Source organism: Zosterops lateralis, assembly GCF_965231275.1.
Source record: "Zosterops lateralis genome assembly, chromosome: 7".
Taxonomy (NCBI): Eukaryota; Metazoa; Chordata; class Aves; order Passeriformes; family Zosteropidae; genus Zosterops; species Zosterops lateralis.
The window spans coordinates 38,400,951-38,416,796 of record NC_139767.1 but is presented as its reverse complement, the minus strand read 5'-3'; the positions used below and the strand labels follow the sequence as shown (position 1 = coordinate 38,416,796).

At 41.3% G+C, this 15,846-nt stretch overlaps 1 protein-coding gene across 2 annotated transcripts in view; it reads right to left on the bottom strand.

The window, feature by feature from the left end:
• Window positions 1-15,846, bottom strand: part of TANC1 (tetratricopeptide repeat, ankyrin repeat and coiled-coil containing 1) — a 54,668-nt gene that overhangs the window by 22,706 nt on the left and 16,116 nt on the right. For both annotated transcript variants that reach the window (XM_083865355.1, XM_083865354.1), the window contains 4 exons: window positions 8,539-8,742; window positions 4,591-4,692; window positions 1,814-1,935; window positions 689-878 (listed from right to left, as the gene is read on the bottom strand). In XM_083865355.1, coding sequence (XP_083721481.1) covers window positions 689-878; window positions 1,814-1,935; window positions 4,591-4,692; window positions 8,539-8,742 — 618 coding nt within the window. The remainder of the gene's footprint in view (window positions 1-688; window positions 879-1,813; window positions 1,936-4,590; window positions 4,693-8,538; window positions 8,743-15,846) is intronic.

Sequence of the window (15,846 nt, the reverse complement as noted above, 5' to 3'; positions counted from 1 at the left end):
CAGAACAGCAGCTTCTGCTGCTGCAGTGATTCCCTTGATGAGAGACAACATCAATGGCATTGCCCAGTGGGATCCAAATGTTCCAGTCTGGTTGCTGAGAGTTATCAGTGTGCCTGTACTTGTCTGAGGTTGTATTTAATCAAGGCCTCCTGCAATAATGTGAAGATTTTATATTCCTGAAGACCTACTTTAGTAATGTTTGATAAAACTATGTTAACCTCCTTGCCCAATTAGGAATACTTTACAGAGATATATTTTTGTATGACTAATACTGAAACTCCTCTGTTTAATTTCAAAGTTTTTCAATTACTTATATTAAACTCTCACAAAATATAACTGAACAACAACTATTTATTAAAGCTTAAGCCAACACTCAAGGCATTTTGAACACTTTAATGCAACAGAGGAAAATACAAAACAGGATGAAAGGGCATCAGGATCAAATAAAATATATAAAATAAAATAAATTATATAAAATAAAATAAACCAAATAAAACCAAATAAAATAAAATAGAAATGCACACATTAAAACAGCAGCTGTTATAGCCAAGAACAGGATTTCAACCTTTCCCAACGGGATCCACAGACAGTGTAAAACCAAACACGGTGACATAAAGCAGCTGCTTGGACTTGCACAATTAAAAGTAAAGTAATTTATACTACGTGCACCACTAATGAAAATGCTCACCTATAATCCCACTGTCCTTGCTCTCCAGGGTGGAGCTGGGGGTGCTGATGGTGCCACAGGGACTGCCCTTGCTGGCTGCTGCTTTGCCAGCACAGCTGTTGAGGGTGGAGCAGGGGCTGTCGGTGCTGGGCGAGGTGGTGCTGCTGGTGAGGGTGGAGCAGGGACTCACTCCTTGGCTGGCGACCGCACACTGCCAGGGGAGAGCAACACACACTCACTGCACTGCAGGCAGGACCCTGCTGGGCCCAAACAGACACCTCCAGCTGAGGTGGAGTAACAGCAAAGTAAGGAGCTCATCTCTCAAGTAAAAGCTTCAAGAAGTGAAAGCTCTGTCTAGACTGGGAATCTTTATCTTTCATACTACTCTTAAAAAGTGATCGCTGAATTAAAAAGGGAATTTCACAGTTCAGTGAAAGAGTTGCAGTGAGGCAGATTTCTGTACTGGATACCCCTCCCTCCACCTCTTGCACCTATTCTTTGAGTTTAAAAAAACCCAGAACTGCAGTCTTACTCATTTTTCACTATCAAGTGTGAAAACTCAAACTGATGCACTAGGATTTAGGAGGGCTGGGACTAAAAGTGGAGAGAGTAGGAGAGAAGAGCAGAGCTTGGTAGTTACTGTGGAGTTTCAGTTAGCAGAGGAGTTTCATGTGGATAATAGCTGCCAGCTTCTCTCCAATCCCTCTACCCCAAATGACAGAGAAGGACTGTCTGACTGAAGTGAACTTCTCAGGAAGAAACAAACACAAGCATGCTCCCACTTTGACAAAATGCTGGCCTTCTCCATTCTTGGAAATCATTGAAAAGAGAAGGGAAAAATTTCCTTCTAAATATTAAAAGCAGAGAGAATTCTAGAAGCTATCCACATTCATAGTAGATTAGATTTAACCTCCAGAAATTATGAGAACTCTATTCAGTTTGCGTGTTTTGAAATTGTGAATTGATCTTGAATTCTTGAAAACAAACACTTGGTAAAATTAAAGCCCAATTCTATTACTATATGTCTATTAAAATGGATGGTATTTGGGTAGATATCAAGTAACTGCAAGTAGCAAATAGAGGAAATAACGTTAGTTCTCTCTGAAACAGGATGAACATCAAATATATTATATTCCATTATCCTACCATAACTTCGCTTTTCTCTTCCATGTGAGCAGAAGTTGGGATCCCTTCCCCCAGTAAAAACCCCAATCTTGTCATCAATTCTTGTGCTGCAGGAGAACAGCTTGAGTCTTTGTCGGGCTTTGCTTTGGATTGGGAGGAAAAAAGTTGAAGGTTAGTCTTATATCTGGAAACTGTTAAAAGAGGTAGAAAAAAATACAGATATTTAATTGCTGGTGGGTCTTGGATCCTCTGCATAACCTCACAAATCTAGGGCAGGAAAAGCCCACCTGCCAGTCCAACCAGAAATGTTTGAGTGCAATCAGTTCATCACTGGACTGATGAGTGACATAATACAACAATTCCCCTAAGAGCAGTATTAAGCTCAATGCTATCAAAGCCTGTTGGCAAGCTGAAATTCTATTTCTGTCACAGAAAAACATGAAGAGTAGAGGTTAATAACACAGATGCTTTGTAATCTCACAGTTAACACTAGAACTAGTACATTACAATTTTGTTTTGTTTGCTGTGCAGAAGATGTGACACCAGTTCTGAATGTCCCAGCTCTTCTGGTGCAAAGATATTTAATTTTATCAGTACAGTGTTTCAAAATGTCTTCTAGCATTCAACAGGCATAACAAGACAAAATTCAAAACGAGGCAACCTGCAACAAAAGCAGGCAAGCACAGCTCTGGCCTGGCACACACTCTTGCTAATGGAATCTCACAAACAAGCATTTCCAGCCATTTTCCCTCTTTGATGCCAGCAGTCTGGCATCACCCACCAACCTGTGACCATCTGCTCTGTCAGGAACATTTACAGGGCATCTATTTCTTTCACCCATTACTAAAAACCAATGTATATACATAGGCCTGTCCCATCCTCAGGCATAAACAGCTAATTAAATAAGGAGCATCATCCCACCACCTGGAGAAGCAGCTCCCAGCAGGAGCTCTTATCCTCAGAAGTGCCAAGGGGGACACCAGGAGCAGCTTGGCCACTTCCCAGCTGGCACTCCTGGGCTGCTGGTGCCATCCCCCTGCTGGGAGCCACCAAGGGCACCCAAGCAGCTCTAGCACTTCGACTTTTGGAGATGTTGTGCAACAAACAATTCCCAATTGCTACAGGGCGCCTCAGTGGGTGAGAGAAGCAGGTGCCCAGACTAAGGGATGAATTTTAGGAGAGAAGATGCAAGGCCCTCAGCTGCAGCACCTTCTGCACCACCAGTGAGAAGGAGCCAGGGTGAGGGAGAACCCAGAGAACCCAGCTGAACTGTCCCTGGCCTTCCCTTCACAGTGTCCCTGAGCCACACCAGCGTCAGGACAGTTTTTACTCTCTGTGAGCAGCACGTGGTGGTCTCTATCCATCTAAGACACAGCTGACACCAGTGGTACCTGCAAACAGCACATTTTCCCCCAGGCTGCAGACGGAAGAAAAACACAAAGTAACAACTGTAACTCAACAGCTTGACCATAAGCACTACTTCAACTATCATCCAATTTTATGAGTGGCATAAACCCCAAAGTTTGCAAACATGCACAGTACTGGTCAACTCTTTGTCTTTATTTCACTCCAGCTCAATGCCTACTTGAATGCATGTATTGCTTAACAGCTTAAGGTTTTACTCTGCAAGACTGACTCTCACTTAATCCCATAAGAAGGAAGTCTATGAGTAGATAGCAGAGGATTTTTATCTCAGAATTTTCACAAATTGACAGGCCTTCAAATATTTGCCTGGAAAATTTATTTCCCTTATTTTAAAAATATTCCTATATTTTAAAGAAAGCAATTTTAAAGATTAATTGTAATCTTTATGTCACAATCCTGGAAACAACAGTTTGTGAAATCATCTTCATTCTTCTCTCAAAATTACAAAAATTATTACTATTAGTACTAGAAAAACTGTAATATTTGACAAGCCTGAGTAAATGTTAGGTGTACTACCAAATTCAGTCAATAACAGAGACCAAAGCTAAGAGCTGGACCTAGAACTTGAATGGCAGCACTAGAAGGTGACTGTGATGATGAAGGCACATGAGCAACCAGGGTAACCATACCATATCAAGTAGACAGTGAAAACAATTTTAAATAGTTCTATTTTTGCTATTAAGCATCTATATTTTAGAAAGAAAACATTGACTTTTTAAACTGTAGCTTCCCTTACAACTGAAAAAAAGGAAAACAAAAGAATTTTCACCTGGAACATCATCAGTTATATCAACTGCCCTTAATGAGGTTAGTTAAGCTGAAAAATTAATCTAAAAATACATGACATACACTGACAAATGTGTCATGACATTCACTGTAAAAGCCACGCTCTGTCACGCACTAGCCAGATTTAACCAACGTGAAACTTTCCAAGAATGCAAATTAACTCTAGGGAGGTGGCTTCTCCCCTCTTTGCCAACATAGGACTTCATTGTTACCGCCTTTGTCAGCAAACTTTTACAAGATTTCTAAAACGAAGCACTGCAAAGAATGCAAAGCTACACATTGGAGACAATTGATAATAAGAGAGGAGTTCAGGAAAAGGCCAGAAGGGCGTTGCTCTGTGTGGCAGGGGAGGACCCTGGGACAGCAGTGCCTGCAGCACACCATGGCCAGCCGCAGAAGGAGACAGCTGTGAGGACCGTGCAGAGGCTGCAGAGCCTGCTCCCAGCACAGAGGGTCCTCCTCCCCAGGCAGGGCTGGGCAGAAGGGAGACAGCTGTGAGGACCGTGCCGAGGCTGCAGCCCCTGCTCCCAGCACAGAAGGTCCTCCTCCCCAGGCAGGGCTGGCAGCAGGGCCCGGCACACACTCACCGCTGGCGCTGGGCTCTCCCGGCTCCGGCCTCCTCTGTGCGCCCAGCGCTGCCTCCCCGGGCACCCTGGGGCTCTCCACATACTTGGGCTTCCTGACTGCACCTGCGGGGGGAACAAGCTGAGCGTGTCTAACTCTTCCCACATGCACCACAAGCCTCCTATGTCCTGTATCTATTCTCTATGAAGTAAAAAATGCAGAGAAATTACTCCTTACACACACGGCTGCTACCACAAAGATCAGCGAGCTGCTCCCCTTCCACTCTTGTGAGAAACACGTGCTCCAGGCTTTTCAGAACACGAAGTCTGCTAGAAAACAAACCCAATGCATGTGGTGTGTAAGCTGCATACTGCATGGAACCCCACTAGCTGGGCTCCCTCCTTGTCTCAGTGCTGATGTTTAACTCAGGACCACACTTTGGCTCTCAACTGTGCCTCCCCTCCTGCTCTGCACTCCCCACACTAACAGAGCAAAACCCCCTCAGGGAGCACTGCAGAGGGACTCTGGGCCTGATACCAACTGTCCCACATTGCCCTTGATAAAGGGGCTTTCTTCTTCCTCACTTCGGGCCTTCAAAAAGCATCCTTCTCCTCAGTTCAGAGTTCAAGGGCACACCAAAGCTCTCTCACACTTTGTTTATTAAAACCCCACCCTATATTTAGGCTGCAGCATTTATTAGGCATCCCATCTTTCCTTTGGGCAGCAGCCTCAGATGCTACATTAAGTCTCTGAAAACTCCATTGATTTCTTGCTCTTTTTCCTGAGCACTTTAAGACTCATGACAGATGTAAAAGAGAAGCTGCATCTCTCCCTTGTGGCCTCAGGCTGGCAGGTGACACTGGCACAGGGCTGTGAAGGCCTGGCCACCCCACTGCAGGGTAACACCATCATTTGCCCAGAACTATCTGGCTGGACCCATCTGCTCTTTCACATTTCCACCCAAAGTGCAATATGGGAACGTGGTGACAACCTAATTTCTCAGCTAAGAAATACTGGTCAGGAAGTGTCAGTCCTACACGAACACGTATTTGTATCTCTAGTAGAGATTCTTGAGTCGATTTCACTTTTTGCACCAACAGCTCGGCACCAACACCAGAGGGAGCTCTTCCAACGCCACTTTCTAGCAAAAATAAGGGACGTTGGCCCTGGTGAAAGCAGCTAAAAATACATTCCCCTGAAACAAAATCACTTCTTTAAGGAGACAATAGTCTACATCTGTCATTTGTAAGCAGAAGTATAATCAAACATACCAAAGTTGGACAACAAAAAGCACTCATTCTAAAAGACCAAAAATAACCTGTAGCAGTTGTAAAATTAGATCAGCATGGAAAGATCTTCATGATTTATTTTTAACCCTCATGTTTTAAAAGCTGTGGAGGAGACCCTTTACTGAATTTTGTTTGTCACAAACTGCTGTGGAAGTGACTTACAGTACCTAAAACCTGATACACAACATTGCAACAAGTAGGAGAATTAATGGTAAGTTTATTTTCATGCACTAATCTAGACTAGAACACATGAATTAATCCTGGGATGGAAAAGACTCATTTAAATGTGAGCTGCATCTGTAGAACAGCAGCTGTTTCCCAGAAGTGTAGGATGGCTGAATCAGGTCTGATGGCAGGTTCATGTGGGACAGGGCTTTCTCAGCAGCAAATTGCAGAGCAATGTCACCAGGGGAAAACACTCTCTGCTGTGCTCTGGTGACTGCTGAGTGCCTTATCGTGTCCTGAGGCAGAAGCAGCCACTTGCTCTTTCAGGGTTCTAGATGGATTTTTGCTCCAGGAACTAAGCCCAGCCTTTCCTTCACACCACACATCAGCAGGTGAACACAACACTGCCAGACACAGCGACTGCACTGTCTCCTTTCCACACCTGCCTGCCTTGCAGGCCAACAAACACCACTCCAGTCTATCACCATGACTTCTCTTCAGTGCCATTCCACACTGACAGTCATTTCTGCAGCCTGTTCCAGCTCTGTCCTAAATCTACCGCAGATTTTTAAAGTTGGTATCACCAGAGTTACACCAGTCTCCTCCCAAGGGAGACAAACTACAGATTTATACAACTCCATAACAATACTTTTTTTAAGTCATCTATTGCTTTGATAGTAATTCTTAATGGCTTTTTGACTGCAGAAGAGCTGATTTCTCAGAAGATCACTGTAACCTGTGCAGCTCCATCCTTCCCTTCCCATCAGCACTAGGTGGATCTGTAGCTGTGCTGATCCCAGGGACTCCTGATGCAGGACCCTGGAGCTGGGACAGCCTAGTGCTGGCAGAAGGAAGTGTCCCCAGGGCTGCCAAGGGCAGGGCACAGAACTGCAGCCTCAGATGAAACCAGTTCTCTGACCTAGTCTAGTCTCAAGAATCAGGTATGAGGATTAATTTGCTTATTAATTAGAAGTTTTAATTGAAGTTTAACTTCAAAACTTACTAAAGTTTTGTTGTACATTTATGCAAGACTCTCCCAGAAGTCACCTCTGGCATTCACTGATGGAAATTCATTAATTTCAAAGGAAACCTTTCTCTGTTAAAGCATTATTGTATCATTAATGTACAGATAGCAGAAAGCATTTTTTTCAAATGCAGCAGCATCTTTCATTCATATCTTAAACTCCACAATCCATTTTTTTGGAACATGCCTTATAAATCAGCATTTTCATTCTTTTACTTAAGCCTTCTAAATCAGACTACAATCAACTATTACCTCTTTAAGACAACGAATACTGATTTAGCTGCACACCTGTAAGAGAACCAATCCAAACAACCTTCACTCTAGTTTTGTAGTGGAAGAAACTCAACTGAGAGGACTGAAATTAGAATTTTGTTCTACCACTGTTAGACAACTTCATCACTCCAACCCAACTTTAGAACAGTATTTCAGCCTTCTGTGCAGTCCTTTTTTCTTTCACTCACCATATCCTGAAAGATCTGTAATTTGCTACCATGCTACCAAAATAGAGAGCTTTGAAATCAGGACATCAGTATAATCTTGTTACTGCCCCTGTCCCAGATACTAGGCAGCTAATTTATATTAAATCATCTTCCATTAGCTAGAGCTTGGTGAAAGTCAAAGGAATAGCACAATGTTTCTGTCAGCCTCCTATATCACCTGGTTAGGTCTTTGTACAAAATAATGATGCATAAATGCCAGTGCATTCCCAGCACCGCAGAATCTTAGGAAATCTATTCCCTTGACTGTGGGTCACAGTGGAATGACTTTGCAGTCGTGGTGAATATGTCTCTTCAGTCACGACTCATCGACTGTTCAGCGTTTTCTGTGCTGACAAAGGACAGCTTTTGACACTCTGTTCCCAGGCCTTCTAAACTCAAACCTGTCGAGTGTCTCCACAGGCAACAGGACATGGACAGTGTCACTTGTCTGTCCTGCCCTGGCCTGAGTGAACCCAAGTGATGCCAGTGTGCTGGAATGATTTCTATGCACAGAATGCTGATAAAGGGAGCCCCATGGAGCCCCATATTTAGCCTGGCTCCCACACCAGGGGAGGCACCACTGAGGACACAACTGCTGAAAACTAACAACTTTCTTGTCACTTCCACAGCAATTTATCTATTCATACATTTGTGTATGGAGATACAAGTAAAATAAATGAACTGTAACAAACAACACTCACTCTTATACAGTCACTAACATACACATAAAGGTCTTTGCAGCAGTCCTCTACCTGATAAACCAACCGTAAAAAAACAGGTTTAATCATATTCAGGCACTTTAATATAAGTATCTGCAACACCAAATAGAATTAATCTTTTGCTACACATAATAATACATTCTATTTAATAACCAATTACTTTTTTAACCTGGAAACATGCACTTGCTGTTATTGGAAGTTAAATATGATTTTACTGTATTATTTTATGCAACATTAATCAATAACTGAGATAACACGTTATGAAGATTTTTAGTGGCTCGTTGTTTCATCTTACCTGGAGACTTCTTGTTTGCTCTTGCCTGCATCAGATAGGACTGGCGTGGCAGCAGGGGCGAGGATGGCAGCGACATTGAGACTCCCTTGGCCAGGTTTGTTCTGTAAGTGTCCTGGGAGCCTGGCTGCTCGCCACTGGGGAAGTCTGCATTGTGGCCAGATGTTGCTGTAACCTGTGAGGCATTCTCTGGGCAGCAGTCACCTGCTAAAAATAAAATTTTGTCATCTATTAGGTGATGTGCCAAAATAAACAGCCTAGAGTTGCACTGAAATATAAGTATTTAACACAAGAAAACATTTGCCAGCAACAATTGAGCATGACTCGCCCTACTTTGCCACCTCCACTGTGGAATCCAGAAAACCACTGGGAAAACGTAAATACACAAGAAAGCAACATTTTAATTTAATGTAATAAAGAGAAAAGGGAGGAAGAAAAATCTATCAAAACAATACTTTAAAATTACATGACATTGCCTGGTACCTACCAGAGGTAGGTCAGTTCTAACAGGCTGTGTCAATTCTGGAGTGGAAGGATCATGACCTCTCACGAGCTTGTCAGTGTAAAACAAACACATAAGGGAAGCTCCTGTGAAACCCCACCTTCATTTTTCTAAAACCTCTGAGTTGTACATTTGCCCCTGCTAAGCAGTCTCTGGACAAAAACCTTTCGTAAGCATCAACCAACACTGGAGCTCTTACTCAGTGATCAATGTAAGCACAGAAACAACTTTAAAACTTTAAAAACCACACACAAAAAACTCGGAGAATCAAAACCAAATCCCAGTTTAGCTGCACCTAAGAATGCAACTGAATGGCATAATCTGATTAACAAACTATTTTTTTCCCTTTAGATACAAAAAGATACAAGGATGGCTGACTACAGTAAAGCTTCTGTAGAGCTTAATATTCTAAAAGAGAACTCAAACTTTAAGATCAAACTAATCCTACTGAATAGGGAGCATAACTAAAATGGAAACCTTCACACCTGTCTATATCAGTAATTAAGCATAATAAAATGCATCTAATTCTTCATTCAATATAAATTGCTTAGAAACCAGAAAGAATGCCACCTACATTACCAAAATATGTGTAAGCTGAGGTTGATGCAGATGTGGGAATTCAGATCATATGTTAACACAAAGGAATAGGACCACTACCTTTACAATAGCAAGAGCCAAAACAATGAACATTCAGCCTCTTTGAAACTGGATCTTGAGAGCAGCCGTAGAGAAAACTTATATTCCATGGATTCCCTCCACAGGGAATTCCCTCATCCCTTCTGGGCTAGCCTGTTTTGTCTTTCTCTCCCTTACCCTTTCTACTAAAGTGAAACAAGACTCTCAACCTACTTAAGAAAAAATCTGATATAAAATTGTGCTACAACAGAAGAAATCTTAAATTCTGTAGTTCTGCTTTAGATGTTTTAAAAAGAAAAAGAAGTGCAGGATGCTGCTGCTGACCAAGGCTCCCTGTGAGCCCCACGGAGTGAAGGACACCACCACATCCAACACTCCAATGTGATTACACATTACCACCAACAGCCTTAACAAAGTTCACTTTGCTTCACAGGATGTTTCACCCTAACAAATATTAAGAAAAGATGCAACTTTATATACAAGTTCAGAAGGGAACTACATGTGGGAAAAAGAAAACATCTGTAAGAACAAGGAAATCCATCCAAACTGGAAAGCCCCTTCCAGAACAAGGCAACTCCATGTCCAAGCAGTAAGAAACTGTTTAAGGATTACCAAATCCAGTGTGTTTGATATTCTTTCACTAGAACTGACAGGCAAGTGTGCACACAACTCTGTAACATGGTTTAGTGACTGAGTATAAGGTGCTTCATTTTTATATAAAACACTAAGCCCTGCCCCTGAAGGATTGTGGCTTTGAAAACTGAAATGTTTACATGTGTGTTGTGCTTGCACACAGAGCCAGCCCAGCTTTGGGAGAGGGAACCCAGGAGACTCAGGGAGCCCAGGAGGCTCAGGGAGCCCAGTCCCCAGGCTGTGCAGTCAGGACAAGGCAACCCAGTCACCAACACTCGACCAGGAGCTGCAGAGCCACCCCTGCCAAGGGAAGCCATCCATAGCCAGCCTTGGGACAGGACACAGGCTGCTGCCATGGCCAGTACACGCATGAGGGGAGAGCAGTATTTAATGCTTTTGCTCCCGAGACTCTGGGAAGACCAGAAAATGAGAGAAACTAGCATGGAATGGAAAGAAAACGCATTATGGCCTGAGTAAAGGGAGCAGTGAAGTGCACTGAGTGAGAAACAACCCAGGCAAAATTAGAATAAATGGTTTAAATGGCCAGCCTTTGCCAACTCTGCTTGTACTTGACATTATTTGCTCATTTTCTGGCATTTATTTCTGCACCCTGGATTACTTTATCAGTACACAAAATATTAATGTTCTCCTGTAGCTATTAAAAAAACCACTCAAATTTTAAAGAAAACAGTGAAAAATAGAGGCTATTCAGACCACTGAAGTAATTTGCATATGTGTTTCAAGGGCATGATTCTTTTTGAGGGGGGGGGGTGTTTATATCTATATACATCACTGGAATTAGCTTCTGAAAAGACATTCGCCACATTAAATACTCAATGCTCAGCAAAAAACCTTAAGCTCTTAAATAACTGACAAGAGCAGCTGAAAGCAGGCAAAGCAACACAAGATAATCAAAAACAGCTCCATATTTTAAGCATGAAACAATGCTTCTTCTGTTACAGGATATTTTTAGAGTTAACAACAAAAAGTCAAATTGAAACTTAAAAGTATTCCATTTCAAGTTCTATGTTCCAGACAGTGAATATGTACTTTATGCACTACAAATGCCCTTTGCTCTTAAAATTCAAAGCCTAATATCACAGAGCATTTGGACAGAGAAAAACAATTGAACTTACATATTTAGATTTAAAAAGGCAAACTTATTTTATATAATAAATAAATTTCCAGAAATAAAGTTTTCCAGAATGGTACCTGAAGCCTTGATGCTCTCAGCTGGCTTTAGACTGTTAGTCAGCTGATGAGATATAACGCAAGACAGGTGTGTTAAAAGCTGCATTTAGCTGACCAGAATCAGCTGAGAATCAAACCCTTACTCCTAAAGGCAAGTAATTCTTAAAACACTCAGGTTTAAAATAAAGATTAAATAGTGATTATTGGTCTTAATAAAAACTCAGGCTTTTCTGCACAGCAACTTCACTTTTCTTTTGAGAGCAGCAATTTAGTTGCCACTAGCAATAAAAACAAGAAATAAATCATAAAAAACCCCAGACAGACAAAAAACAAAACAAACCAACCAAACAAACCCACCAAAAAACCCCAAACAAAAAACTTCAAAACCCAGTGACAGTGAATTTCAGCACATTCCTGTTTTGCTGCCCCAGTGCTGCACATCAGGCTTGTAACGGGGGCCTGGGCTGAAAGGAAAGGGAGAAAGTGAAACAGGGATGGTGGAACCTCATACAGCTCCTGCCTTTGAAAGCCATTTTACTTATGAAAAAGAATACTAAGTATAATCTCAATTTCTTAATTGTATCTGATGATGTGAGTAAAAGAGGAAATTCTGAATTCACAGATTTCATCCAACCTGTTCAGTATACAATATTCCTACAGGGCGAGGCAGACAAACAGAAGAGACTAACCATACTCCAGTCTACAATGGAACATAATGCAGAAATAAAGCCTCCACTCTATACATTCAAGTCTCTGTAAGACTCATATGTAAGTCAAAGATATTTACATGAAGATACCTGAATATAACAAGAAGGAAACCAATGCAAATGCAAACTAAGTCTCGAAGAGTATTATAAAAATTTAAGTCTGATCTACCAGATCTGAACCAAACAAGACACAAGCAATATTTATTAACATGGACCCTTTTTGCAGACCAAAAAAAAAAAAATTTTAAAAAAAATCTAAATATGCAGGCAATCACTGAACATCTGATGTATACCAATCTGTAAGTACTTCAATAAGTACTTTTATTTCAGAAGTCAAAACCACCCATCTTGTTTCTCCAGATTCTCTGCCTTTCAAGCCCTACATTGCTACATTCTAAATATTATCTTTTAGTTGACAGAATAGTCTGACCACTTCTTTTAATATCTGTAACAAGTCTTGAAGCTGGAAAACCTAAAAGTCCCAACGACTTACCACACTGAATTTCTACTGACATCAATGAAGTTTCCAGGCATACCATGTACTACATTTGATGTTCAGCTTCTGATGGGATTTAGTGCAGGAAGAACACTGCTCACTAAGCACAATACTGCCATTATTTGTGTTCCTTCAGGCCTGATATTGGGTCAACAGAACGACAATGCTCACGCTACTACAAAGCCATCTGAAATGACTGAGTATGTTCTGTAGAAACTTAATATACAGGATTTTATCTTCTTTTTAAATTAAAATACATTATATGTATTTTATACTCAGTGAGCTTTTGCTTAGTAAGTTAAAAAAAAAGCAGATTCTCAAATGCAGGCAAATTGCTGACTTTGGGACAGTTAAAGAAAACAAATGTGATTATATACTGGAAAGCAGCTGGCAATACAGAAACCCACAGGAAATACTAATACAAATTTCTCTCTGAAGCATTTTTAAGATTTAAGAAGGAGTAGCTCTGTAGAATTTCTAAACCAATCACAATTAAGAAGTATTTTTTGTTTATATTCTGAAGCTTATTATGTATATTCTTTATGCTATCACGTCACCATAGGCACAGACAGGACTTAGAGGTAACCTGGCAGAACTCAAACAACAGTCTTCTGGCTTTGATTGTTGGAACTGTGTCACTAACACACAACATTTCTATGCTATATTACAATAAAAACAGCCATCTCCTTTCAGCTGAGGCCAGAGGCAGATCTCCTCATGGTTACAGAGGTCAAGCTAAAAAACTCAAGGAAATAAACTGGACAACAGGTAAACTTCAACTATGAGGACACAGGAGAGAGAGAACAGAAACACACAATTCTGTGGTGAGTAGAAAGAAACACAGGGCAGAAATAGACAAAGAGCTGAGATTACCTTAAATCTAGAAAATAAAGTCCAATAACAAAGCAAACAGGTACCCTCAGCAGAGGCCACAAGGTGAGCCAGCTCTGCCAAGCCCCACTGCAGAGACACCTTCCCAGGAATCTCCAGAGGACTTGGAAACTTTGGAAATACTTATTTGATGACAATAAGCCAACAAAGAGGAGAAAGTACCACCTTTTACTTTCTTTCTCAGACTGACTAAAACCTTTGAGAAATAATGAGAAACTGTGGGAGTAACTGCTGCACATTTCCAGCTCGATGTAAGTGAGACAGGTAAATGCACTGATTACTTTCTGGGACACAAAATTAATCTTCCTGCTTGGTTTCAAACATTTCCCAAATAGTTTTCTATCACTTTAAGGTTACAGGTGAAGACCGTAGGGTTTTCCCCCTCAGGTTCTGTCCTTTACCAAGTATGCACATCACTAATTCAAGGAAGGAAAAGAGAAAAGAAAAATCAACTTACAGATAGTTATCTCTGTTGTATGGAAATAACTATGTCTGAAGGACTGTAAAGACAGGTTTCTTCATGCTGCACAGAACCAGAAAACATCTGGATGCAGAAAAAGTTGTATGTCTGGGTAAAAAATTGGTTTGTTTGAAATTTTGTTCATTTGGCACAACTGTTCACCTAAATAGGATACCAACCACCTTGTCTTCAAATCCACATCTAGAAATTAGTTCCGTAAGTTTTGCTTGCAAAAGCTGCTCTACATGTAACTTGCTGCCAACACAGCTCTTTTCACCTGTGTTCATGTATGTTTGCACAAATTGATAATTACATATGTGCATGTTTAAACACACTAATTTTCCTTTAGATTTTATCTAATTCTACAACAGCCACCTACCCTACCTTATCAATGCCTCCCAGCCACATCTAAATAAACCCATTTTAAGAAAACGATTGTAGAAAAATTTCTACTGAGGCAATTGCAGGGTCTGAGCCCAACCATGTATCTCTTAAGTACTGCTTTTGGTGCTGCCTGAGGCATCATTTTTCCAAAAGTGGTATTTCCAGGTGACAGCCCTCTACCTGATCAAGGCAGAAGTTATTTCCACAAAGACATTCTCCTACTCTTCAGCAGAACACTTCAGTGTCTCTCTCAAAGCATCAATACTAATTCTTGCAACCCTCTTTTTCAAGATAACCCTGAATTTAAGAATCTATTAAAACCTGCAATCAACATTCCCAGCAGCTAGATTTCAAAAACGTTATGTACAGCTACAGTTCTTATGTCAGGGCAAATGAGAAATTCTAATACTAAAATCCACACAGGGTACTGTTAAAAAAAGTACTAATTTCTTTGTCCTTTAACCTTTTTACACTTCTTAATATTACAGCTGTCCCTGCCTTCAATCCAGAAAAAAATCACCACCATTCCTACTCGCAGTAGTTCCACAAGGCTACCAGCTGTAAAAGCCATAAAATAGAGTTAACACACAAACAGGAAGTTCTATTCAGTCAAACAGGAATCATCCCACTCGGATCTAAATCATGCAGACTTCCAGGCATTCCTTTCATGCAACCCATGGGACAACTGGGGTTACTTCAGTTTAAGAAGAAGCTGCTGCAGTTTAGGCTAAATGCAGTTTAGCCCCTTCCAGTGTGACTGCAAATGGCCACACGTGGCCGAGGCACAGCTGCAGCTCATCACCCTGGTGTCCCTCCCAGGCCGCCTGGGCTGCCCACGATGACCCACAGCGATTTTACTGCCTTTGAGCTCCTCAGCATCACTCCTAAACCATCAGTATACTGAAAAAAGACCATGCAGGCTTCCCAGCTGTGTTCAGGGTGGCCCTACTGAGATGAGCTGTCTCCTTCCTCCCACATTCGGAAGCTCTGAAAAACCTGAAAACTTTTTCAAAACTTCATAAGCAAAAAAAAAATCAAGCCCATGTACCCAGAGAGCTGAGAGAAACATCTAAATTTACTACTGCATTCCTCTCCCCAACAGCAATTTGAAGAATGGCCATGCCACATTAACAGCCTTATCTCTCCAGTCAGCTCCATCGCTGGGGTGCATTTCTACTCTCTTCAGAGAACAGGAGATTTAAAGCTGTTGTTGCTATTTCATATGCAAAGGGACAAGAAGTGGGAAAACTCTACAATCAAAAAACCCCTTCAGTTTCTCCCTGTTTTCAGTTTAAAGACCAGGGAGATGAGCAAGCAAAAAAGTTCTACAAAGACTGATGTTCTTTCCCTTGCTTCACATCTTTTTGAAAAGTGGAGAAATGTCTTAGAGCTGTAAGGATTGGAATGTGCT